The 23,982-nt window shown below is 49.3% G+C and overlaps 8 protein-coding genes across 8 annotated transcripts; 5 read left to right on the top strand and 3 right to left on the bottom strand.

The window, feature by feature from the left end:
- Positions 1–642: 642 nt before the first annotated feature.
- Positions 643–1,505, bottom strand: EDB91DRAFT_1246051 (uncharacterized protein; the record flags this gene model as incomplete). The annotated part of the gene is made up of 7 exons (XM_041322617.1): positions 643–789; positions 844–910; positions 969–1,007; positions 1,048–1,207; positions 1,270–1,285; positions 1,348–1,418; positions 1,460–1,505. 7 exons carry the CDS (start codon positions 1,503–1,505, stop codon positions 643–645), a joined length of 546 nt encoding a protein of 181 aa, XP_041179615.1.
- A 3,176-nt stretch (positions 1,506–4,681) lies between these two features.
- EDB91DRAFT_1049625 (GTP-binding protein) lies at positions 4,682–5,740 on the top strand (the record flags this gene model as incomplete). Its single annotated transcript, XM_041313475.1, has 5 exons — positions 4,682–4,837; positions 4,920–5,146; positions 5,196–5,278; positions 5,336–5,545; positions 5,601–5,740. 5 exons carry the CDS (start codon positions 4,682–4,684, stop codon positions 5,738–5,740), a joined length of 816 nt encoding a protein of 271 aa, XP_041179614.1.
- A 63-nt stretch (positions 5,741–5,803) lies between these two features.
- EDB91DRAFT_1119409 (uncharacterized protein) lies at positions 5,804–8,722 on the top strand. The gene is made up of 26 exons (XM_041318145.1): positions 5,804–5,937; positions 5,994–6,089; positions 6,167–6,169; positions 6,247–6,249; positions 6,327–6,329; positions 6,407–6,409; positions 6,487–6,489; positions 6,567–6,569; positions 6,647–6,649; positions 6,727–6,729; positions 6,807–6,809; positions 6,887–6,889; positions 6,967–6,969; positions 7,047–7,049; positions 7,127–7,129; positions 7,207–7,209; positions 7,287–7,289; positions 7,367–7,369; positions 7,447–7,449; positions 7,726–7,728; positions 7,789–7,791; positions 7,824–7,827; positions 8,194–8,238; positions 8,291–8,345; positions 8,394–8,600; positions 8,655–8,722. Exons 2-26 carry the CDS (start codon positions 6,004–6,006, stop codon positions 8,678–8,680), a joined length of 480 nt encoding a protein of 159 aa, XP_041179613.1. The 5' UTR covers positions 5,804–5,937; positions 5,994–6,003; the 3' UTR covers positions 8,681–8,722.
- A 1,154-nt stretch (positions 8,723–9,876) lies between these two features.
- On the top strand, positions 9,877–10,760 carry EDB91DRAFT_130804 (uncharacterized protein). Its single transcript, XM_041325061.1, has one exon. It carries the CDS (start codon positions 10,024–10,026, stop codon positions 10,660–10,662), a length of 639 nt encoding a protein of 212 aa, XP_041179612.1. The 5' UTR covers positions 9,877–10,023; the 3' UTR covers positions 10,663–10,760.
- Positions 10,761–12,967: 2,207 nt separating this feature from the next.
- Positions 12,968–13,511, bottom strand: EDB91DRAFT_1236219 (uncharacterized protein; the record flags this gene model as incomplete). Its single annotated transcript, XM_041321424.1, has 4 exons — positions 12,968–13,020; positions 13,081–13,156; positions 13,258–13,303; positions 13,357–13,511. The coding sequence occupies 4 exons, from the start codon at positions 13,509–13,511 to the stop codon at positions 12,968–12,970; spliced, it is 330 nt and encodes a 109-aa protein (XP_041179611.1).
- Positions 13,512–14,680: 1,169 nt separating this feature from the next.
- Positions 14,681–19,615, top strand: EDB91DRAFT_1236218 (uncharacterized protein; the record flags this gene model as incomplete). Its single annotated transcript, XM_041321423.1, is given in 11 exon segments — positions 14,681–14,818; positions 14,862–15,408; positions 15,455–15,690; positions 15,740–16,234; positions 16,291–16,776; positions 16,827–16,884; positions 16,935–17,490; positions 17,541–17,868; positions 17,888–18,126; positions 18,146–19,338; positions 19,392–19,615. The coding sequence occupies 11 exon segments, from the start codon at positions 14,681–14,683 to the stop codon at positions 19,613–19,615; spliced, it is 4,500 nt and encodes a 1,499-aa protein (XP_041179610.1).
- Positions 19,616–20,189: 574 nt separating this feature from the next.
- Positions 20,190–21,744, bottom strand: EDB91DRAFT_1119368 (GHMP kinase). Its single transcript, XM_041318144.1, has 3 exons — positions 20,982–21,744; positions 20,810–20,929; positions 20,190–20,753 (listed from the first exon to the last, which is right to left on the bottom strand). Exons 1-3 carry the CDS (start codon positions 21,690–21,692, stop codon positions 20,535–20,537), a joined length of 1,050 nt encoding a protein of 349 aa, XP_041179609.1. The 5' UTR covers positions 21,693–21,744; the 3' UTR covers positions 20,190–20,534.
- Positions 21,745–21,930: 186 nt separating this feature from the next.
- On the top strand, positions 21,931–22,756 carry EDB91DRAFT_1246046 (uncharacterized protein; the record flags this gene model as incomplete). The annotated part of the gene is made up of 2 exons (XM_041322616.1): positions 21,931–21,940; positions 21,993–22,756. 2 exons carry the CDS (start codon positions 21,931–21,933, stop codon positions 22,754–22,756), a joined length of 774 nt encoding a protein of 257 aa, XP_041179608.1.
- Between the last annotated feature and the right edge of the window lie 1,226 nt (positions 22,757–23,982).

The following is a 23,982-nucleotide window of genomic DNA, read 5'->3' as shown; positions in this document are numbered from 1 at the left end:
TGTATCCTATACCACTCATCATCATCATCGTTCTCGTTTTTCACATTTTTGATTCTCTAGGCATTTGGTCTTTTTTGACCTTCATACATGAACCCCGACGAAGCTGATGAAAACAAGCAGTTGTCATATTACCTTTACAATAGCATACACCCGTTCGCGTTCATGCCAGGGTAATCGAGGATTGACAATGACATGTACTTTTCTGATTTGATTTGATTGGATGTTAGACGACTTTCCTGCGTTTTTGGGGATCGGGATTGCTTTCTTCATTCAAAGCGAATCGTGCAGGGAAGTTGCTATCACCAGAACTAGTACTTTCCCCACTCACAGGAAACGGACACGATCGACTCTTTTTGACTGCTTTTCTTTTGATTATTCTCGATGGCTTTCTTGACAGGGTGCTTCCCCCCCGCTCGATGCGATCTCCTCATAATGAGGGTTTATCAGTAACTCCTATTTCTCGGCTGAATCAAGATGAGATGAGATTAGGTCAGGACGAAAGACTCAGACGACAAGGAGGAAAAGGCTCTTACACGATTTCATCCACCACCCCACTACCTTTTCTCCCTCTCCACCTTCCCCAGCACATCCATCTCCACCGTCTCCCACTTATCTCTCTATCAACAGCGCTCTCATCTCTCTTCACAGCCAGCTCCAATCTCCCCACTTCACGCGTAGGAGAGCAGGAGAGTTTGCGCGCGCGTTTGAGGTTGGAGCGGGGGGTTGACAGTTCGTTTTAGTTGGGAGTTGAGAGGAAGGTGTATCGGTGCTGGGGGAGAATGTGGGTTGCTGGATCATGGATGAGTTTCTGCGTGCGTGGTGGGAGGGGTGGGTGGGACGTACGGGTGTTTGGGAGTCTGTCATTGTTCTTCGACTGCTGACGGGTCGTTTGGAGGTTATTTCAGTGGGTCTGGGGTGGGATGTTGATGAGTGGTGGGCGGGTGAGGGGTTGGGTTGGACATACTCACGGGTGTTCGCATGATCTTTTGGCGAGGTCTTTGCCTGTTCTGGAGCATTTTCCGATTTCTGGGGTTTCTTTGGATTTACCTTTGCTGGTGGTTGATCGTAGGTGTTCGTCTTCCTTCGCTTGAATATGCATCTTCTGATGTGTCAGACAGGGACTCGGATTCTGAATCGGTGAGAGCAGCGAGTTTGAGAAGGGTGTGCTGGGCTTTGCGGAGCATTCCTAGGGGTAGAGATGATAGATCTGGACACGAGGATAATTCAGTTCCTCTGAGACGAGCTCGGATGTGAGGATCGAACACATACCGTCCTCGAGAGACCGCTTGCGGATAAACGTATAAGTTAGTATAGCCTGCATCATCGACGAAGAAAACGAGAGCGAACCAGTTCTCGGGAAGATTTTGCAGATGGAATGACATTAATATCATCGTCTTTATCTGTATCCGTTTCTTCTTCTGCTAGAGCTTCAGTATCTTCATCTTCTGCGTCCACTCACTGTACCACCCGAGGCGCGTCTGCATCCTCATCCGTATTATCCTCATTGTTGTGGGCATCACCGGCGCTCTCGTCAGAAACGTTCTCCAAGTCATCTCACTCGGATTCCGCTTCAGGACTCGGATGCTGGGTGATGGTGGTTTTCTGCGTCCACACTGCAAGTTTAGGTTGGGGTTGAGTGCGTCGGAAGGCCTGGTTTTGGTGGTGCTGGGCGAGGTGCGATGTTGGGGACGGTGGTTATGGAGGTTACGGAGCTTCGTGGGTGGATGCTAGTGGTATGGGACATGTCTAGGACTCTGGACGTTGAGTAACTCGAAGGTGATGCTGCAGTCAAGAGCTATGGGCGCCTGATGCATGAGCGCTGTGGGAATTTCGGAAAAGCGCCCTGTTCCCGATTTAACTTACTGCGGCAAGGCTGACGGTTCAACTCGATTCATCAGTTCAAGTCAAACACTTACAGCCAGATTCTGATTATCACTGATGTTTTATCATGACATAGACTATTGGTAATGATGCCAGTGATAATCAGAATTTATTGCTAGCACCAACTTGCAAGTACCAATTTGCAAGCGTTCAAGCTTCTAACGAGTTACGTCCTGACTGTCTAGTCATTTGACTCACTTCAGATCCAGATTTTACAGGTCAATCATGTCAGACCCCCTTCCATGGCCCTTGGTTAAGAGGTGTCATCACTTGTCTGAACCGATCCAACCAACATCACCACAGCCATATTTAAGTACCGATTTCCTAGACCGCCAAGGCTGCATGCTTTTTGCATTCTTTGGAAACGACCGTTGTACGCGAGGGGCTCAAGCCTGTACCGACTCAGTGGACGGTTCGTTCCCTGCTTCCGTTCCCTGGGTCCCTGTATACTTACCTCCACTTTAGCCTTCTTCGTACCAGGTGGGCCGCTACTTGCTAATCTGCTCTCCTCAGATCTGATTGGGGACCCTCGATTAGCCCACGAGGACCTAATACATAGAAGCAGCTTTTACAGCAAGAAAGGGCATCTTGCAACCGAGTCCTTCTTCGCACCAGAAGGGCTGCAATTGTCACAGCAAGGGAGAGAAATTGACGTTGGTACTGATCCTTGGACATGGACCCAAAATATTGCAACATGGACGCCGTGTAACTGAGCCATGATCAAGTAGCCTCGGAGATCCTGTCCTCGGTTAAGCTTACGATACGTCCGAAAGTGAGCCGTAGTTCAAGTTTCTCATTTCAACTGTACTGATTGAAGCTAGGATATCATTGTCCTCCTGGATTCAACTCCTCGCTCCCTGGAAAGGCCAAACCTGCAAGTAGGTATATAAGCCCTCGCGACTGTCTGATGAGGTCCGACGACTATACTACTTCGCTTTGCGTTTGGTGTTTCTTTTTGTTTTACCGATACCCACCACATCGTCCATTCACTTTTGGAGAGGCTCTCCCGCTGAATTTAGAATTCGAAACGAACCGATCCGTGGCTCGAACGCAAACCTTCAACGGTTAGACAAGCTAATCTGCAGAGGGAGGTTTTACTTGTAACACTACTCTTGCCACACCGCCGCTCCATCGGGTAGATTTGGCGTTCGCCCTTCGTGCACATGGTAGTCACCAACGGCTGGTTGCACTCGCAGTCAGAAGTACGTCATGTCTCCCTATTGACCTCAATACTATCTTACTCCACCCAGGGTCAACATATAGCGAATGAGCACCTCGATGATTTCAACTCGGGTTGCTTCTTTCCATTCCACACGCAGTCTCTTCCTCTCCGACTGCCGCAGGCAATTGGTAAACCCCTACTTCTCGCAGAAGGCTACAGACGGATACAACAATCACTTCGCCTAGTTTATTAGCCAGGGCGTTAGATATTCGCGAAATTGGTATAGGCACCCCCAGGCGGAGGTTTGACACCAGGGGACATTATCTCGCTCCGTACTATGCACCCAGCACCCAGCACTATGTCCCGCAATTCTGTCGACGTTCCACGAATGACTGGATCCAAAGAACAGAGCCACGATTTTTTTGTTTCAAATCCTAGTAAGTCTTGGCGCGCACCGCGGGTCCGTACACTTACCGTATCATTGCCAAAGCTTGTTATTTCGCACGGGACTCGAACTACGTGGAGCTGTAGATGTTTTAGTTCGCAATATCAGCCCCAGGCCATGCACTTCATCACTCACATCACGATCGTTGACGCAACATGATCTCAGTGCGCCCGTCGAAAGTCATCAGGAAGTTCGCTATGCCACAAGATATACCTCTGGCGTGTGAGGAGCAGTCAGCCTGAACGACATCATTCATCATAATTGGCACCAGGGCGGGAATAATTGAAGGCGAAACAGTAGCACGTAGAACCGCAATTTGATGCTACATCAGGAAGCTTTGTTCATCCTGCTCAGCCCAGGATTCAAGGGTGGTTTTTGTCGTGATTTAGCAAAACGCACGCCAGCCCTCCGAATCTGAGTGGACGGTACGTGTTCACTGATACTTGACAAGAACATATCTTTATGCACCCTTGGATGAGCAGCCCAACTCATCCAACCAAACCTGGCCCGAGCTATGAATCCCACAAGCTACCGGGGCCTATCACATCGGCCTTTCTCTCATCACCGACTAGCGTAGCCGATGTCCGAGGTCAACAATACGTGCATCACCTACTGCTCCAACACGCCTGTGCTGCCTCTGTGTTCACACCAAGCAGTACCATCTACCAGGGAGAGAACAGACATGCAGAATATGTCGAGCACCACGAGATCTCTCCTGTTCGAGAGTGGGACGGATACCCTGAGATACTCTTGCGCTCCCAGACGACTTAAGGACCGATCATCTGAAAGAGCTTGAGCGCCCGCACCTTTACAGAGATTTATATCGCTTCTTTTCAGGCAGGCAGGTAGGGAAGACGGAAATTCTGTCATTTCGGTCATAATCTGATCATACATTATAGCTTATCTCTGTATCAACGATCTTATAACTCAGAGTCGTTGTCGTGTACTTGAATTCTGTGCTTTATTGCACGAAAAATTGAATGGTTGAGAATTGGTGCATCTACGGAGAACTTCGTCTCGGTGCAAGTGTAGATTCGAGTGTCCAGGGAAATAGACGCCGTTTGTAACTGTTATGACGCGAGTCATAGGAGCCCTTGCTTCGTGTTCGTTCGCTGCTGTACCTCGCTGCGATCTCGTTCCGTGTCACTCCCACTACTTGCACGACCAATTTCGCTCTCAATCAAGCTCTCCAGATGGCACCCAAAATCGACCCTCAGAACCTCAGAGAGACATTTGGGCGCTTCCGAGTTCTGATCGTAGGAAGAGCGAACGCAGGCAAAACTACCATTCTTCAGAAGGTCTGCAACACCACGGACAAGCCAGAGATTTACGATGCCAAAGGACGCAAGGTGCGGTATGTTCTATAGCATGCGTGCATCGAGCGCTGATCACTTGTGAGTAGATCGATGCTGCCGTCGTAGAAGGCTCGAGATTGGTGTGTGCACTATCTGCCCTATGAGCATGCATGCGCTGATGGATGCTCAGCGTGGAAATCACGAGATCACAAACGAGATGGTGTTCAAAAGCAATCCTGGTTTTGTCTTTCACGACTCGTGCGGTTTCGAAGCGGGCTCTGAAAAAGAATTCGAGGAGATGAAGAAATTTATCTCAGAACGCGCAAATGCGACGAAATTGGAGGAGCGACTGCATGCTATTTGGTAAGTGACCCCCTCCTGCATTCCGTGCTCGTTCATTGCTGTCATACAGGTATTGTTTTCCAATGGACGACCATTCTCGAACATTCCAACGGTCGGAGGAGAAGTTTTTCTCCGAGTGCAATACTGGGAATGGTGAGCGTGTGACTCCAGTGTCCCTCATTGTGCTCAGACTACATAACAATGCTTCAGTTCCCATAATCGCAGTATTTACCAAATGTGATGCTCTCCATCCAGTGGCATTGGGAGAACTGGAGAATGAATTCATTGGGCTATCAGACGAAGAGTACCTGAAGAGGATTCCCAAGTGTGTCAAAGAATTGATCAACAAGACACGGGTCTGTGTTGAGTTACGTCGCCTTAATAACCTTGCCCGCCCTAAGGCAGAAGTATACTTGGAGAGTGAGTGGTTCTGATTGATTTATCTAGTGAAAGTCAAAATGAGTCACTGACCCAGATATGGACGAGCCAAATACAAACTGTGATACTTTGGTAGAACGCACTGCTTTTGCATTGGATGACGAAGAATTACAGTTGTGCCTCGTGTCAACACAACAGTCAAACCTGGAACTTTGTATCAAGTGTGCTGTTGGGTGAGTTACAAAGTTGCAAGTCCACCTGCATGTGTTTCAACATCATCAGGGGACTTGTTGATCGGGCGCATCGGCAATTGTTACCACTTCCAACAGATCATGAAGCATACCAATTGGACCTTGCTAAGTGGTTTTTGCATCTTTATGTAAGATTACTATTGGTTCAACATCATGGTGGCTTCTTGATGGTGCTAATCAATGGTGAATATGAAACTATCAAGACAGTAAACATACTGATATCATATCTTTGATTGTAGTTGTCTTATGATGATAGGTGGTAAGTTGCTGGTTTCTGCTCCTCATCTCATGCTGATGATTCTGATCCCTTGCTACTCCTGGCCTGTTGACAACATGTAAGTGCCTTGATGGTTTCTGCTCCTCATCCCATGCTGATGATCCTGATCCCTTGCTGCTCCTGGCCTGTTGACAGCATGTAAGTGCCTTGATGGTTTCTGCTCCTCATCCCATGCTGATGATCCTGATCCCTTGCTGCTCCTGGCCTGTTGACAGCAAGTAAGTGCCTTGATGGTTTCTGCTCCTCATCCCATGCTGATGATCCTGATCCCTTGCTGCTCCTGGCCTGTTGACAGTACGTAAGTGCCTTGATGGTTTCTGCTCCTCATCCCATGCTGATGATCCTGATCCCTTGCTGCTCCTGGCCTGTTGACAGCAAGTAAGTGCCTTGATGGTTTCTGCTCCTCATCCCATGCTGATGATCCTGATCCCTTGCTGCTCCTGGCCTGTTGACAGCATGTAAGTGCCTTGATGGTTTCTGCTCCTCATCCCATGCTGATGATCCTGATCCCTTGCTGCTCCTGGCCTGTTGACAGCAAGTAAGTGCCTTGATGGTTTCTGCTCCTCATCCCATGCTGATGATCCTGATCCCTTGCTGCTCCTGGCCTGTTGACAGTACGTAAGTGCCTTGATGGTTTCTGCTCCTCATCCCATGCTGATGATCCTGATCCCTTGCTGCTCCTGGCCTGTTGACAGCAAGTAAGTGCCTTGATGGTTTCTGCTCCTCATCCCATGCTGATGATCCTGATCCCTTGCTGCTCCTGGCCTGTTGACAGTACGTAAGTGCCTTGATGGTTTCTGCTCCTCATCCCATGCTGATGATCCTGATCCCTTGCTGCTCCTGGCCTGTTGACAGCTTGTGAGTGCCTTGATGGTTTCTGCTCCTCATCCCATGCTGATGATCCTGATCCCTTGCTGCTCCTGGCCTGTTGACAGCATGTAAGTGCCTTGATGGTTTCTACTCCTCATCCCATGCTGATGATCCTGATCCCTTGCTGCTCCTGGCCTGTTGACAGTACGTAAGTGCCTTGATGGTTTCTGCTCCTCATCCCATGCTGATGATCCTGATCCCTTGCTGCTCCTGGCCTGTTGACAGTTTGTAAGTGTCTTGATGGTTTCTGCTCCTCATCCCATGCTGATGATCCTGATCCCTTGCTGCTCCTGGCCTGTTGACAGCATGTAAGTGCCTTGATGGTTTCTGCTCCTCATCCCATGCTGATGATCCTGATCCCTTGCTGCTCCTGGCCTGTTGACAGCAAGTAAGTGCCTTGATGGTTTCTGCTCCTCATCCCATGCTGATGATCCTGATCCCTTGCTGCTCCTGGCCTGTTGACAGCAAGTAAGTGCCTTGATGGTTTCTGCTCCTCATCCCATGCTGATGATCCTGATCCCTTGCTTCTCCTGCTCTGTTGACAGCGAGTAAGTTCCTTGATGGTCTCTCTTCTGGAACCTACACTGACCATCCTGATATCTTGCTGCTGCTCATTCTTTCATAGATGGTAGGTATCTTTAATGATCATGTCTTGTGTTGATACATGATACTGAAGATCATGATCTTCAATGACTGTAATAGCCTGATGTAAGTGTCCTCAGACATTCCAACCCTTCATCACTCACATGATCCATAGTTTGTTGAGTATCCTTTTGTTATAACTTTTTTTCCATATTCACTCATCCTGCTCATCTGCTGTACAGAATGTGAGTGCTGTGTCACAGCTCATTGATTGTTCATTTTTCTGATTCACTCTTTCTTTCTAGCATGTCAGTCCTTTTTCAATCGCTACAGATTCTAGTCATGTAATTTCTATTCTTCTACTCATTATGTGTTCACAGGGTGTATGTTATTCCCTTCTTGTTATGCACCATTGGTACACTAACACACTCAATTTCGTCGATTTTATACAGCTTGTATGTCCAATCCACTAGCATTGGCTGTGCCACATACTGATAATCATCTCGTTTTAACTCCCGAATAGTTTGTAAGTCATTTGAACAGTGTCATTACCTCATGGTTGATCAATTATAATTGTTGAACAAACAGAATGTAAGTCTCGGCATTGATAATTCCAAGAATGCCACCTCATACTTCCGGTATTACTGTGTAACAGACAGCAAGTGTTCTGTTTGAAATGGTTCCGATGCTAATGCTATTTCAATGACTAGACTCCCACCTGGACAGCAAACCTTTCATCTATTCTTCAGCCTTTGGTGGGTTTGTTTCTCCACAATGATCCTTACCGTTATTGAGAGTGTGCAATAGGCTGGCAATGGAACATGGTTCACCACTGCAAACGGAATCATTCGGATTGGCATTGGTTAGTTTCTGACCGCATGGCCAGCTACACTTTAATAACGCATAGCAGCTACCATTTTGGTCCTCGAATATTCCGCCTTTCTCCGGCATGACTCGGACGATGAACTGGGGTTCATGAAGTCTGCCGTGGACTATTACATGAAATCTCCTACGGCTATCACTGTGGAGAAAGTCGCGAGGGAAATTACTGATCGTGGCCATAAGAAAGAGGAGCTGAAGACGAAGATTCTCGAGTTCATCCTTGAAAATCGCATGTGTGCGTCTCTCGCCTTGATTTGAACCCGGAACTCGAAGCTTACTAGCAGTGCAGCGAAGGAACTGCTCACAAAGAAATAGATGGCGCTCAGGGCCAAGTGTCCTGCTTTTGATGCTTCTCCCATGCTATGCGTTCATGTTGTATACGATACCGAGCACGCCAGCTTCAACTGCTGAGTGCTGTTTCCTGCTTTCAAAGTTTCAATGCTCCTTCCCATACTGCTATGTACTATACCGAGCACTCCAGCTTCAACTGCTGAGCGTTGCAGACTGTGTGGGGTTTCAACACCCTTTTTCAGATATCATTCTATCGTGTTTTGTTTTGTACAATGTAGACTCGCGCTCGTCAAGTGATCACGGTTCATTCTTACTTCTAGGAGCAAGTAGACTGCGAGCTTGAGGATATAAGTATTTTTCAACGGACCGGTATGACGACGGACACGACTGACAATGCTCGTCCGAACAACACGCCCAGGCTGCGTGGGGGAATCAAGTCATGCACATGAAAGTCTGGGAAGACACGCTGAACTTCGAACAGATAGACCCTGCAACAGGCGATCACTGGATTTTATTATCGTCGCACAGTTGAATATAATTTCACTGGATCGACAAGAAGAAGCGAACAATGAGATATTGAACAGCAGGCCAAAACAACAGGAAGTGAAGTGGATGTATGTGACAGTATCGTTATTCGAGAAGCATATGTATGGCGTAGTCACGACATAAGTAGCGCCTAAACAAGTTGATAGCCCGAGATCAGGGGGCAATAGAGGTGAGATGAGCATAATGATTGTGCTCATGACGAACCATAAGTATACTAGCTGCGTTCAGCTTCAATCCATTCTTACGCGCACCATGGAGGGTGAGGTCGACCCCGGGGAAGGTGTGATAATCTGTGTTCAGGCTCGAGCCACCGTGCCAGACGGTGATATTCTGAGTGGAAGACCATACAGATGAACATTTATTTTCCAATATGGTGGCAGGCAGGGTAGGTGCCTTTGCGGGTGGAGTTGTATCGCAAGTATGGTCGGCCTTCGGTATGTCGATTAGCGATACTCGGTAGAACACAAACCTTGATAGCGCAGTCACTGCTCCAGTGGTCAAGTATGACAGACATTCGTGAGTAACTTTGTGGACCAACATAGTCCAATCAGCAGTACGAGAACGGTGACAGCCAAAGATGGACTTACAAACAGTTGTGGCTTTGCTGAACGCTATGTAGAACGTGCGGAGAGTACCAAGGGAAAGTAGTTGAGATTGACGCGTATAAAATTCCGAATACGGTCAATCCTTCATGATTACTTGCGCTCATAACATGCAAGAAAGGGAACCCACCGTTCACCACAATCACCTTCTAACTCGGTTGGAAAATCGAAATAGGTCAGAAATTATAACGCGAAAGGGGCGCCGAGCCATGATGCACTATGACTTACAAACGGTCCTTCTTCGCACCAGAAGGGCTGCAATTTTTACAGCAAGATTATTTCCACTCTTCACTAGTTCTGCCATCCACTGGTTCGCGTCACTCCCTCTTGAACAAAACATCACACCGATGCCTATCCATATGCAAAATATTCGACATCGACGTCCCCGACGTCAACATTTTAATGCCAGAAGCTCGCCCGGCTTCATATCAGCAAGATACTTCTCACTACGCGAACCCAGCAGCTGATACCTTTTGGCGAAGATCGAGACGGAAAGACGTTCTTCATTGCACGTGCGTTTTTAGAAGGTATATATTGTTTACATCTACACCTCAGCTCGCGTTATTCAACTCACATTGTGCAGACAGGTGGACGGACTTGAGCGCATGCACTCAATCTCGTCTCCTCCGTCCCCCGCTCGTGCAACACTCTACAATACATGGGCACGCCATTTCCGGCCCAACCGTCCCTCACCGCTGCTGGATCTCATGCCACCAACACACCTTAAACATTAATGCCAATGGGGAGGTCCTTTGTAGTTCTTTTTTCGACCCCACATTGATTGCTTCTGGGTCAAAGATGAAGATGAGCCTCAACCCGCTCGGTCTAACAAAAGGTATGTACCACTATCTCGTATGAAGTTGCTAACACATTGATTGCTTTCAGGTCGAAGACGAAGATGAACCTCAACCAGCACACTCCAATGGACGCCATTTAAGTTAGGTACGTCTCATTGATTTCCGGCGTTGCTTTGAATAAAATCGCATACTAGAACGATCAGGTAGCATCCAGAAAACCCACTTGTCCGACCCCGCTGGTCTTTGCGGACATGCCATTCCATTCCACCTCCCACGCTCTCTTGTCGAATTGCTCGAAACTCGCCACTATCATTTGAAAAACGGGAAATCCTCCACTTCCAAGGGATTTCAACCTCTTGACGAGCGCTTTTATTTGAGGAAGGAAAAGCCAAACGAGAGCTACGCAGGGGCTTTTGCTAGTGATGGTGGGAGCTACGAGGATAGGGCTATGTGATTTCTCATACTGTCTGCTGCCACCGGACTCAGTTACCGCCTGCTGCCACGTACGCCACTGTACGCTACCTCTCGTTGCCTGCAGCGAGCCTCGTGTTGCCCACCGCCCTCAGTCACACCTCCCGCTACACCCTATACATCATAACGCCCGTTTTTGCTCGCTACTACCAAAATGCGATTCGGTTCGCGTTCGAACCCCCCAAAACCGGAATCGGACCGCTTTGAACCGTTCGCAAAGGTTTGGTTTGGGTTCGTCGACTCTGAACCTAGGTTCAGTTCTCCGTTCTCGTGCAACTCCCTCTGAACCGAACTGAACCGGACCGTGGCACCATCGAACTATCGATCCCGAGAGTGGATGCGGACTAACAGAAAGGATGCATTCATGTTCATCGCAAGCCTTTGTAAGTATTATCTGGGATGGGTATCATCAATATCAGTGACTGACGCAACTGCCTCTATGTTGCAGTAGCTCTAGCAGGCTCGGCATGATGATGCAGGTTATGATTTTCAGACTTTGCCGAGATGGTACGGTACGTGCATGTTCGCATTCTGGTATTTCTGGCTCAAGTTCTTTATCAAGTGCATGCAGTACTCGATCTTCCCTTCTTTAGCTACCGAGCGGCGAGAATTCGAGACCGCGGGCACGGGCAGTCGGTGAAAATTTTGCGAGGAGCCTATCGACGTCGTGTTCTCCCGTCGCTAGCTCAATGCGGGAATATCAAAAAACAAAAGGCCAACGTCAAGCGCTCGGGGAGGGGATAGAGCGCCGACACAGCCACTCATAATTGTGGTATGAATTCAAACGCTGGGCATCTCGGAAGAGCTTAACAGGCTACAGTCCATTCCGCAACTCCATGCTATTACCAACAGCCTTGTTATACAGCTCGCTCCCCTTTCGCACCCTACGCTTTTCCACTACAAGACTGTGGGGTTCTATACATGAATGACTGGACGGTCAGATCAACCCTGTCGTGGTTGATACAGCGGAATTAGGGTTGCTTGTAAGCTAACACAACCCTTATCTTCACGCCGGACATTTAGTCACCAGTCGCTTCTTGCAGTGCAGTCATCACATAACATTTAGACTCAAGGCACGCTAGTAAAAAGATCTTGCAGTACATGACCCCTATTTTTTGCACCCTGCCAAGGGTTCACCTCATTGCCTTGTCACTATCTACGAAGTGCATGTGCTGGAGAAGCTGTTTACGCTTTCGCTTCCGGTCTATCGGCATCTCAGATGAATTCCAAAGGGCCAGCCAGCTCCAGAGTCCAGCCAAGTCCTGAATTGTGTACAATGGATGCGCTCATTACGATCACTCCGGGCATATCTCGGTAACAATGACACATCATTGCCGCTAGTCCCCCTCAAGCAATATTGCATGCGATCCAACCTTGCGAGTGAGTGATTCATTTCAGTATTTCGACCATCAGTGCTGCGATTGTATCTTACAGAGTGGCACCATAAGTGGCGGTTGCACGCTGAGGTGTTTGCTACTCATGAATCTGGACCCTGATGGTATCAAGGGTCGGTCTAGAACATGACCGGATGGCTTAGAAATGAGCCGTTTGCATAGTAGCAGTCACCCAGTTGTTTCCCTTGTTGACTATAAGGCAAAGGCAAGGCATCGGCTAGGTGACGACGACTACGAGAGGCCCTGCCTGGCATCGCCTTCTGGTGCTTCCGCCGGCACCTTCATGAACGTAAGGAATACCCTGAAGAAGTCGATCATCACAGATGTCAGATTCGAAGTAACTGTATCGCCACTAAAACTACAATTGTCCAGTAAAAGATCCGAGTGCATAACTATTAGTCCATCGCATTAAGTTTCACTACATGGAACACGATTACGCCTGCGCGCCCTCCGTGCAACGTTGTCATTAGATGTTCGTGGCGTGATTAGGTAGGGTTCAGATTACTGGCTGAGGATGGTGAATTCTGGGCTGTAATTGCCGGAGTCACCAAAGACTATGAGTTGTGTTGATTAGCTTGTGCACATCAAATGTAGGATGAAATCGTGGAACTTACGGACAAGCGAGTAATTCGAACCTGTCGTCACATACGGTACTTGGATTTCGACGCGGCCATCCAAGATGTCGAAGCCCTTTGCCAAAGGATTGGCTGAAACAATCGATTAGTCCGAATCGGATATGAATGACAGGAAGCTTACCCAGATCAATGATGTAGTTGTTTGCCTAGATATACCTGGCCGATACTGTTGGTGATATTTACAGGTGCATTATCGGTGGACCTGTATCCAGGTGATTATGAGATGGACGGTGGACGAAAAGGAGAAGCACTGACCAGGTAACATTGTGATGTTGACCAGCGATCCAGACCGTGTCGGATCGGGGGTACAGGATAGGAGGAACGAAAACATCTCTGCGTAGTATGGGAGCAGAGAAGGAGAGGCTAAAGAGAGCCAGAAGAGTAAGGAGGAAAGTCGTGAATGAGGTCATGATGAGAAACTTGGTCAGTTGTAGTTAGATCGTAAGTTGGTAGTCGTACAACAAGGGAGCTGTTCGATGGGGTTTGTAGAAGGCTGCAAGGGCTGGTATTTGTACTGGCCGTGTGACCCCTGATAGTAATAAACGTAAGAACCCTGACTCGGCTTTGCCGGCGGAGAGTTGATCGTTGAATCAAGTGTTCTCTCCTGACAGTTCGGCTAGTTTTCAGATCTTCTATGCTGCAGCGTGCAGCGGCAATTCAACTTTGAAACGTTTGGATTGGAGATGAACTTCGAGGAGTTAATTATTTGGAAGGGCTTCGGTGTGACAGCGGCTTAAACTTGACGATGTGCCTAAGACAATGACTTCATAATCTCCTTTGCCGTTGGATCGGGGAAGAAGGGGGGCTGCAGAAGTTTGACCAGTAAAGTACTTTAGTACTTATCGGTACCTTGAACTTGTACAACCCTTTCATTCGTAGGGTCATCAGAAGCCGCAGCTTTCAATCGAGTAAATATTGTCCACAAGTTCACTGATTGGTTCATCCCTTCCGCTATGAATGTCAGCGGAGGTTCTTCCAGCAATCCTCCATCTACAAACCTCATATAGAAATACCCTGCCTTTGCCCTGGATAGCCCATTACTACTTTCTCTACTTACCTGCGCAGTACGGGCAGGTACTGGCTGATGTACCCGCTTTCATGATATGTCAATCTAGCATCCCCACTTCCGATATAGAAGATAATCATTCGCTGTAAACTTGACCGGTTTACGAGGTGGCCAAAGCTTCTCACTAAAATTCGCAAAGCGGCGTCAGTAAAATATATTGTCGCTGCAACGTTGAATACGCGCGTTGCTGACTTCCCTCTCCAGATGCATCTGCCAGGATAATGGAGATAGCTAGACTCAACTGCTTGCTCAAGCCAGAGAGCCCCTCTCTGTCGTTCGGTTTCGAGATGCAAGACAAGTCGACCTTTGGGCGCTTGAAAGTTGTGGAGCATGATGTTTGGACACGCCTCCAAAACAAGTGCAAATACTGCACGCGACGCGTAAATTGGCGCGTTTAATTGGAAATATTTTGGTTATTTGGTCGTTCACGCGACTTTCACATACCACGACGTCCACGACGTCCACTCATCTTCTTATTTAACGTCGTGGTATATCGACCGGTCAACTATTATCATGGTTGTCGTGACTAGTCTGCCTACACCACCGGCCACGTCTCATCATAGAGACAAGGAAACTTCCAGTTTTCCTGACTCTCGTGTCGCTTGGACTCTACAGAATCAATACCACATTCTTACAAGTCCAAAGGGTTACGTTCCCTTTCCATCAACTGCTTCACGGCCACCGTCCCACCAAGTCTATTCTCAAGAAATCAGTGCCCAGGCTCCTCGCAGTATTAGAGGAGGAACAACGGGAAGCAACTCCAGAACCAGAAGACCCCCTTGTAAATCTGTCCTATCTGACGCGCCCCGTCTCTCGAATTCTCGCGCCCGATACATCCTTTACCGACCTCATTGATGCCTACGCTGCTCTTGCTGCCCGCATTAGGTCAGCAGTGGCGGGTTCAACCGACGCGGACGCTTCCTGGCCTCTGTTTCAACCAATTCGTAAGAACACGCAGTCCTTCACTGACGCGGTATGCCGTGACCTCGGTAAAGCCCTTGTTGAGCCCAAGTCTCCTGAACTTGAAAGTGAGCCCGAGGATTTCCCCTTCGCTTACGAGGAAGAGGAGGAAGAACTTCCCTCGCTCCTACCTTCTCCGAAGAAAAGTCCAAGGAAGAAAAAACGCGGTATGTCGGCTGGGCAGGCAAAGCACGCGCGAGACCTCTGCACGACCTCCCACGCGGCGATGAGGTTGCTTGGAGCGGTCTTCACCCTTCCTGCTGTCTATCGTGTCTTCACAGGTGCGTTTTTATGCGTTCTGAAGCATATAGCCTAACATTTTGCAAGACGCGCAATTGTGCGAAATGTTAACGGCTGTTCTTGCTATTCCAATGGCTGACGTGCTCCCAACTCCTAACGCTCGTAAAACCTGCGCACTGTCGATATGGCTTCTACAAGTTCAGCGCCTACCAGAAGAGGTCCTCGTACCAGCGAGGGACAGAATTGCTTTTGCTCTGCGCCGAGGCGTGGAAGGCGAACTAGGCAAGGAAGGCAAAAAAGGTTCTGCTTGCGATGGCCTAAAGGTTAGTAAAGCCATTCTGGCGTCAGTTCCGTGCTTACCTCGTACCACAGGCTATTCATGATCTTTCCGTATATCAACCCTCGACTTTCGTACCTGCGTTCACAGAGTTGCTCCCATCTATACTGGCGAACTTGCTCGCGCCGACTCTGCTTCTCCGCACTCAAGCTTGTCACGCCCTCGGAGGTTTCGCCCAAGCATGCGTATCTATCCCGCAATCGTCGTTGCACGTCCGCATCTCCAAAGCAGTCGCTACGTTCCTTACAACACCTCCACGATCACCCTCTCCGCGGAAGACTCCAACAAAGCCATCGTTAGATCCAATTATCGTTCGTACGCTCCGCACAACGCTGAACGCGCTAGATCCCCAACATTCAGCGCAAGGGCCTGTATGGGCCCTCAGTGTCATCGCCAGCTTCATCGTTTTGTTGGGACCGGCAGTTTACCTGGACGTTAAGCTGACTCGTGTTATCTCGGCGCTGCTTCAACTCGCAGTGCGCAATAAGAAGAGCTCAGTACGAGGACTGGCTTGTATTACCTGGCGTTGCGTCGCTTGGTCTTACTTCCGTCCACCCCCAGCCTCTAATGACGAGATGACGTCCAGGATTCGAACAACAAGGACGTCGAGCTTCTTCGCGAGAACTACTGGAAGCTTCTCAAATCCGTTACCGACATGGGTGCCGGTGTCTCAACGGTTGCCGCTCTTCTGGGTGATGATGCTGAAGACGAGGATCGCCTGCGGAAGGCCCTAACCCTAGTGAAGAACATGATCAAAAAGGGCGGTCAAACCTGTGGCGACGGAATGGAGATTGCGAGGATCCTAGTGAGCTTCGAGAACACCGGAGAGAATTGGTCCATGAACAAGCTTCTTCCTCATTCCCTTTTCTCGTCCAATCCGGGGCTTCTTACAGCGGAATACAAGACCTTGGCTAGCGCAGTGAGGCCAATAATGGAAGAATGTCCTCAGATGAATGATGTGCGGTCCTTGACGAGGGACGAGCTGTCTTGCTATTGGGTGTTTGACGACCTCATTTACATCTGGAGATCAGGGCTTTCGTGCCTTGAGCTGCCAGACGGTAGCGGAACACCGGTCAGTTACACGCCTACGTTTTGTTTGCATGACTGACCATCAAAACGTAGGGCGATGTTTTGGCAATTTGGGAAGGCCTGCTGAAGGCCAACGTGGCGGGCTTACAAGGTAAGCCTCAGTCGATTTATTCATCTGCACGATGTTGATCCTGGTCCCAGATGAAAACAACGACGATGGAACCATCGACTTTGCGACCAAAGCTGCTGAAATACTCGTCGACATTCTTGGCGACTCTAAGCTAGACTTTTCGGCCAAGTATGGACCTCCTCCATCTCAGCATGTTAGTCCTGTTGCCGGAGTCAGGGTTACCCCCAAGCGAAGCTCGCTGCCATCCCGATCCAATGCTGCTCTTAAACTAGTCGTCGTCAGAGACTTGTGGGCCGTGCTACGAACCACATTCCCCAACAATCTGCTCCATTCTGCTGGTACGAGCCTCCTCGCGTGTTTGATCGAGGACGAAACCAATCTCGTCTGGGAGACGGATTCTCCAGACGATGCTAGAAAACAATGGGCTTACTTCTGCGCAGAAGTTCTGGTCGTCTGCGAATTGGATGATCTGCGAGAATTCTGGACGAGGAGATCGAGCGCCATGTCTATGATGTCCTATGAGCCAGGAGTTCAAAGCCTCGTGTGGGGCTGCTTCGTTGAAAGGTGGACCGAGGATACCGAGGGTTCTTGGGAAGGAGCCGCCTTATTACTCGGTGTTCCTTTCGGGTATGTATCCTCATTGGGCTTTGTCTTTGGCAGATCTGACCTTTTTGTAGAAAATCGAACTCATGGGATATGACAAACGACGAATTCGAGACCTGGGATAATTTCCTCCAGCATGCAGTCAATAAGGCTCTCGATTATGGCATCGATGCTTCTGCCGTGCTCGATCGCGTCGCAGAGATTGTCTCTGAGAACCCATGCCCTGCCTATGCATCGTCAACCCGCATTGCTGATCTATTGCTCACACACCTCGACATGGCTGACGTCCGCCAGCTACCCTCATATATCTTCGACTTTGTCAACGACACTCTGCAGTCTACATATCCACCTGAGCCTCGCAACAAGGTTACGTCGATCTGGATGATACGATCGCTGATCCGCGTGGTCGACGCGTGCCCAGGTTGAGCTTCGGCTGAACCTTTTGGAGACGCTTCAAGATGGCATCAGCCTTTGGATATCGGATGAATTCCACGTGTTCACCGAAGACGAATACACGGGTGACTTGCTCCCTCTGTATCAAACTTCTCTGGTTGGCATACAAGAACTGCCGAGGAGTCTTTATGTGCTCGATACGCTATCAGGGCTGATCGAATCTGTGTTCTTTGGTCGTTACGACAAGCCCTCGGTTGCCCATGAATCGTTTGAAGAATTCTGGCAGGACGACTTTTGCTGGCCACGAGGAGCCTGAAGAAGGGTGGCCCGAGAGAATTCAAGCTTGCGTCAAGTGGTCTTCCCAACCACATGTAGTGGAAGATGTGTCTGCAGAAGTTTCCGAGACTGTTCTTCAGGTCGAAGAATCCGAATCAGGATCTTCATCTGATAGTCTAGGCAGCGATCATCTCGAATACCCCAGCTCTCAAACAACTCCCGAGCTTCATTCGTCATCCGACTCAGAACAAAATGATACCCCCTCATCTGGCCATCTCACTGATGTCTGTTCACCATTCGTCGGTCGACTTGGACCTGCTCTCTTCACCCCGTTGTCCATGGAAGGTTTAGATTCCGACTCTCCATTGTTCCCTTCTGTACTCTATCCAACGACGCCAACGCAACGTCAAAATCGTGCTGCGACACCGCCGTGCCCCCACAAGCCCTCGACGACTCCAGAATCATTCCATTCGCTCTTGCTTCGTTCACCCGCATCAACATTGCCAGTGACATCGGTTCCTCCCTCGACCCCGCGGAGGTTACCAACCAAGTTAGAAAAGACGCCATGCAGTGCGTCGCCGGGCAAGCGGCGGATGCTCGAGGACAAGGAAAACATGTCACCTGTTCGGTCTGTCATCCAACGCATCGCGAGCAGTTCCCCGAGCAAGGAAACCGTCTCCTCATCTGTGCTTGGAAAACGACAGATGCTCGACGAGCCTTGGGACCACGATGTCACGAAGCAAGGAAGGAGGGCATGTGGAACATTCATCCGTTCTTCTATCGAGTTTCCATCTGCGGACGGGGATAGTGATATGGAAGACGAACAGGTTGTGGCGTGTCTTCTCTCCCCCAGTAGATCGTCGGTGGCGAATCTCGCCACATCCCCAGTTATCAGTGCCTGTAGGAAGCGGAAACGCGTACTCATGGACGCCGTTGTTCTCCCTCCCCTTGAGGAAGTTCGTCTGCGGTGGCAGATGCAGCGTCGAGCGAGCGCTGAGCATTCAACTGTTATGACTACACCTAGCAAAGGCATGCGACGCACGCGTTCTATGCCTTTACTCTTGGATCCCGAAGTAGATGGGTCCGAGGATAGTCAGCGGAAGAGGGTGAAGCTCTGGGACGACTCGGAGTCCTCTGACTTGGAGGAACAATTGTCTTCTTCGCCTCTGAGAGCTCTCGAAGATATGCAGATGGCGGGCAGTGGTGAGTTTCAATCAACATCGATCTACTTATATGTGGCTGATCATTCTGATCAGATGATTCCATCATGCTCACTGGGCCTACACGTCAACCATCCGAAGGATCGGATGATGATCTTCATGCCTCCGAGATTCCCCAACACCTAGTATCGCCTGCTCCGCGACGAATGATGCATGACCTATCCAGCGATCCCATGTCTTCGAGTCCATCCAGAGAAGTGGTCGCCCGTCGCAAACATCGCATGGTTTCACTTTCTGAGAGACCGACTTTGTCAGTCTAACTTGCATTTTATTTACTGCACGCATCCCGCATTCGTCTCATACACATTATATGTATCATTAACTCTCGCTGTGTTTATAGTAGCTGTCATGGTTTTGTCGTTGGCGTCAATAATTACAGGATTGTATGTAGTCATCAGAAGGCAGTGGAAATGAAATGAAATAGCACCACCCCGACTCGCAGAGAAGTGAGAAGTTAATATGAACTTCGGAACGATTGAGACATCTTTCGATTGGTCTGATACACTGGCGGGCTCAGACGGGTTCTGAGAATCCCGAATGTGTTCCCCGTCGCTGAGATCTGGTCCTGGCCCCTGTCGAGAAGCGATAGCCTATGGGCAACCTATGGAGGAATTGTTCTCGGCATTCGAAGGTGGTGCCGGACTGACAAGGCCGTCGCAGTAAGATCTTGAGCGTCATTAATTGCGGGGTGAATTCGAGGTATCGGTGTCGATTGCGATCCGACGAAGACGATGACGATTCAGTGGGCCCATCATCAATCATGCAGATCTTGATTTGTGCCGGAGGCTAGAGATTGTGAGGGATTAGATGCTGATTGGATGCAATTACCATCACCATTAATATTGTGGAAGCATCTAAGGCCGCGATCCTCAATTTTCGCTTGACTTGGCATTTTTCACAGGAAAGAACCAATTGACGTGACACAATCTTTACGACTGGTTATAATACATCTATCCGCTCTTGTTCGCATACACTATTATGTCAATTCTCTGTCAAAGGAATTACACAACTATGCAGCAAACTTACGGAAACATCCTTTTTCCTATGGATCTGGCGTTTCTCCCTTGGGGGGAAACAACATTTTGATTGGTTTGGCTGACATCGCAGTGTGGTACAGGTCCACGTCTCCGACTGGCAGATGGGCGGATCACACAACATTGGAGCCAGCCTGAGCATGCACTAGCACTCTACGGTGCTCCCTTCTGCCACCTCCAGTACTTTCCAATCTACTTCGATCTGTTCCTGTCGGAATATGTCCCGTATTGATTCAGCGATGCTCTCAAAGTTGTGAGTTGCAAGCGCAAGGATGGTCGGGCCTGCACCAGATAGACATATGCCGAGCAGACCAGGATGCGAAGCAGGCGTAATCAAGGAAGTAACTGCTGGCAGGCCCGGGATCTGGAATGGAATGGCGGTCAAGACGAGAACTTGCCATGGAATAGCAGACCACACACAAGAGTGTTTCGATACGGCTGATGTACGCGATCCTTCATGGCCTCGAAAATCAAATCTGGGTCTGGTGGGGTCTGACCGAGAGCTGTGGTGAGGACGGCTAGCCGTTGCATGTTGAAAACCTATAAGGGAGTCTATATTCGGGACTTTATTACTTTATACGAGAAAACATACGAGATCCTTCCTCGAGTAACTATCTGGCAGTACAGCTCGCGCTTTTGCAGTACTCAGCTCGAATCGGGGTATGATGGCAACAGCTTTGATGCTGTTCTCCCATTTAAATCGCACGTAGTGTCCGATACCTAACGGTGGGACAGGTGGGTAAAGACCCCAGTCTTCTCCAGCATCAGGCGGGTATTCTGGAAGGACTTCAGAGAGAGGTACTTGTGCTGCTTCGGTAGCTTGTGGGTCTAGCTCTCTAAGGTACGATCCCACAAATCCACCAACAAGCGCAGCTGTGACATTGTCGGGGTGTCGCTCGACCATGAGCGCATAGTCTAATATTCGCTCTCGGGAGAGGTTGAGTTTTCCGAGACTGTTTCCAAGGAGAACGCCTGCGATGACCGCTGCACCGGACGAGCCGAGTCCGCGTCCAAATGGTATCTGGTTGTCGCAGTGAATACGAAGCAGGTTGGGAGGAAAAGACCTGTGGCCATTGCAGCGCAACACATAGAGCGCTACGCGAGTGGTGAGGTTACAGTATGGGTCTAGCGGGACTTCGTCGGCTCCTTCACCCGAATACGTGATCTCTGGTAAGGCGGAAGTGAGCTCACCGCTGGTGACAGTGAGGGTAAGATAAAGTGAAAGCGACAAGCCGACGACATCGAAGCCAGGGCCGATATTGGCCGAGGTTGCTGGAACTCGTATCACAAACGAGTTCGTCATTATTTATCTTACTGTACCAGAGGCCAAGCTTGAAGACGTACTACATAGTGCTGGCAGCTTGTAAAGACTCATTCCCACGACTAACCTAAATTGAGACATTCCTTTTTTGGTGTGGGTCCGGACTGTGGCCTTGGTAGTATGTAATGGTCAACTGCTGAGAATTTATACTCTTCAACGCAAGTTAGACTTATGGAATTACCATCGTCTGTAACGGTCTGCACGGTAGTCATCGTTGGAAATGCCAGCAAGTATGTTATTGTTTTCTCATTCGATATATATATCGCTAAATATGACAACTAGCACGCACAGAACAAAACATCAAGATCATTTCTTTCGACCCCGTATCACATAAGGCGACTCGCCCTCGAAAGCTGAAGTACATTGCTGATGACCAGGACAACTTCCGTCATTACATTTCCCCTCAAATGCGCCTAGCGTTCCGGCAGCCACCCTCAGACCTCCCACCACCACCACCACCACCAGTACCGCTGCCGCCGCCGCCGCCGCCACCACCACCATCAATACTACCACCACTACCGCCGCCGTCGCCGCCAGTACGACCACGACCACGACCAGTACTGGCACGACCACAACCACCAGTACTAGCACCACAACCATCACTAGTATTGGCACCACTCGTACTAGTACTGGTACCACTAGTACGGGCACCACCACCCCATCCAGAAAATCCAATAAAACATATTCCAGACAACCTCACGCACCGAACTTCATCCTGGTCCGGGGACTACATCTATAACAACGATAACAACAGGCCAAGGCCACCACCCCGTCCATCATCCCCACCAAATTTGTCAGGAACTTCAGAAAACCCAGTTCTAGACAACCTTACTACGCACCCAAAGTCCCGGTCCGGGGATTGCATCTATGATCGTGATCGCAACAGGTCACTGTCACCACCCCGTCCATCATTCACACCACCCTCAACCAAAGGACCTGCAGATGATGGATTAGTAGTGGAACAACCGCTTCACCTTGCTCGCGGAGAACGTTGTTCCAGTATGCTCGATAACCAGCGTTTCAAACTCCGAGACGCTGCGTGGTGAGCTCGACGTTCATAGTGAGCTTACGTACGCAGCGAGTGCAGTGCCGGCTTGTTCTTTTCTCTCTTATGATCACCGGTGGATTTCTAGTAGAGTGCTAGTCCGGTCGTTGAACGCCCCGCTCACGATCCCGTCTTCTTTCTTTCACCAACGAGCTGGCGAGGTTCTGACTATAAGTACTGAGTTACTTACATCAGTAGGGTAGTCAGCCAAGCAACTTTGTTCCTCGTTCCTAATCTTGTTCCAGGATCCAAGTACATAGCGTTTGGCTAGAATACGGATATAAGGTCCTAGATTGACTTTCGACGTGTAGTGACATAACCTGTCAATGAGTCTGAGTTTGACGCCTGTGACGTGCTCCACGACCAGTATCAAATTTCCCATCAGGCGGCGCCCCAGATCACCCAAGAGCTCGCGAGGCATCTCTACACGCGATCGACGTTGGTCAAATATGTCTTCTATGCGCAACGACAAGCCGCTGATTGTACATGAATCATTCGAGGAATTCTGGCAGTCAACCTTCGCTGACCATGACTCAATCCGCAAGGAGGGTGGCGTAGCTTGCGTCCGGCAAGTCTTCCGAACGGTACCAAACTAGTGAATCTTTGATATTTTCATCTATCACTAGTGACCAGCGATTGTTCAGAACGTTCTTTACCTACTGAAACTTAGAATCCGACACTCTATTATTTCCGTCTCTGTTCTATTCAACGACGCCGACGCAAAGTCAAAATCGTGCTGCGGTGAGATCTGCGCTCCCAAAAGCCCTCGACAAATCCAGAATCGTTCCATGCTCTTGCTTCGTTCACCAGCGTTAACACTGTCACTGCCATCAGTTCTTCTCTCGAGCCTGCGAAAGGTTGTCAGTCAAAGTCAGAAAAGACGACACGCGGTGTGTCACCAAGCATGCGGCAGTCACTTGGGGACAAGGAAATCATGGTACCTGTTCAGTCTATCGTCCAACGCATCGCGAACAGTTCCCCAAGCAAGGAAATGCCTCATCTGTGCCTGGAAAACTTGAGGATCCCGACTGTGTTCGTACATAATTGATAACGCTTGGACGTCAGCGCGAACCCATGGGTCTTTATGCATTGATCATATCAGGACAGGTACTGCATTGATCTATTGCGTCTCGTCGACGATATTCTGGACCCTGCCATGGAGAGATGTATGGGGGAATTTTCAGCATTCGAAGGTACGGTGACATTGCAACGCCGTCGCAGATCATG

This window comes from Suillus paluster, assembly GCF_016628075.1.
Source record: "Suillus paluster strain FC165 chromosome Unknown EDB91scaffold_13, whole genome shotgun sequence".
In the NCBI taxonomy this organism is placed as follows: domain Eukaryota; kingdom Fungi; phylum Basidiomycota; class Agaricomycetes; order Boletales; family Suillaceae; genus Suillus; species Suillus paluster.
This window is presented reverse-complemented; position numbering and strand designations above follow the sequence as displayed.

Coding starts and splice junctions, on each gene's coding strand:
- EDB91DRAFT_1119409 (XM_041318145.1), top strand. CDS start 6,004: ATGATAGGTGGTAAGTTGCTGGTTTCTGCTCCTCATCTCATGCTGATG. Junction 8,346..8,393: donor AATCATTCGGATTGGCATTG/GTTAGTTTCTGA, acceptor AACGCATAGCAG/CTACCATTTTGGTCCTCGAA. Junction 8,601..8,654: donor CATCCTTGAAAATCGCATGT/GTGCGTCTCTCG, acceptor CTAGCAGTGCAG/CGAAGGAACTGCTCACAAAG.
- EDB91DRAFT_130804 (XM_041325061.1), top strand. CDS start 10,024: ATGACTTACAAACGGTCCTTCTTCGCACCAGAAGGGCTGCAATTTTTA.
- EDB91DRAFT_1119368 (XM_041318144.1), bottom strand. CDS start 21,692: ATGACGAACTCGTTTGTGATACGAGTTCCAGCAACCTCGGCCAATATC. Junction 20,930..20,981: donor GTTACTCGAGGAAGGATCTC/GTATGTTTTCTC, acceptor ACTCCCTTATAG/GTTTTCAACATGCAACGGCT. Junction 20,754..20,809: donor AGCCGTATCGAAACACTCTT/GTGTGTGGTCTG, acceptor ATTCCATTCCAG/ATCCCGGGCCTGCCAGCAGT.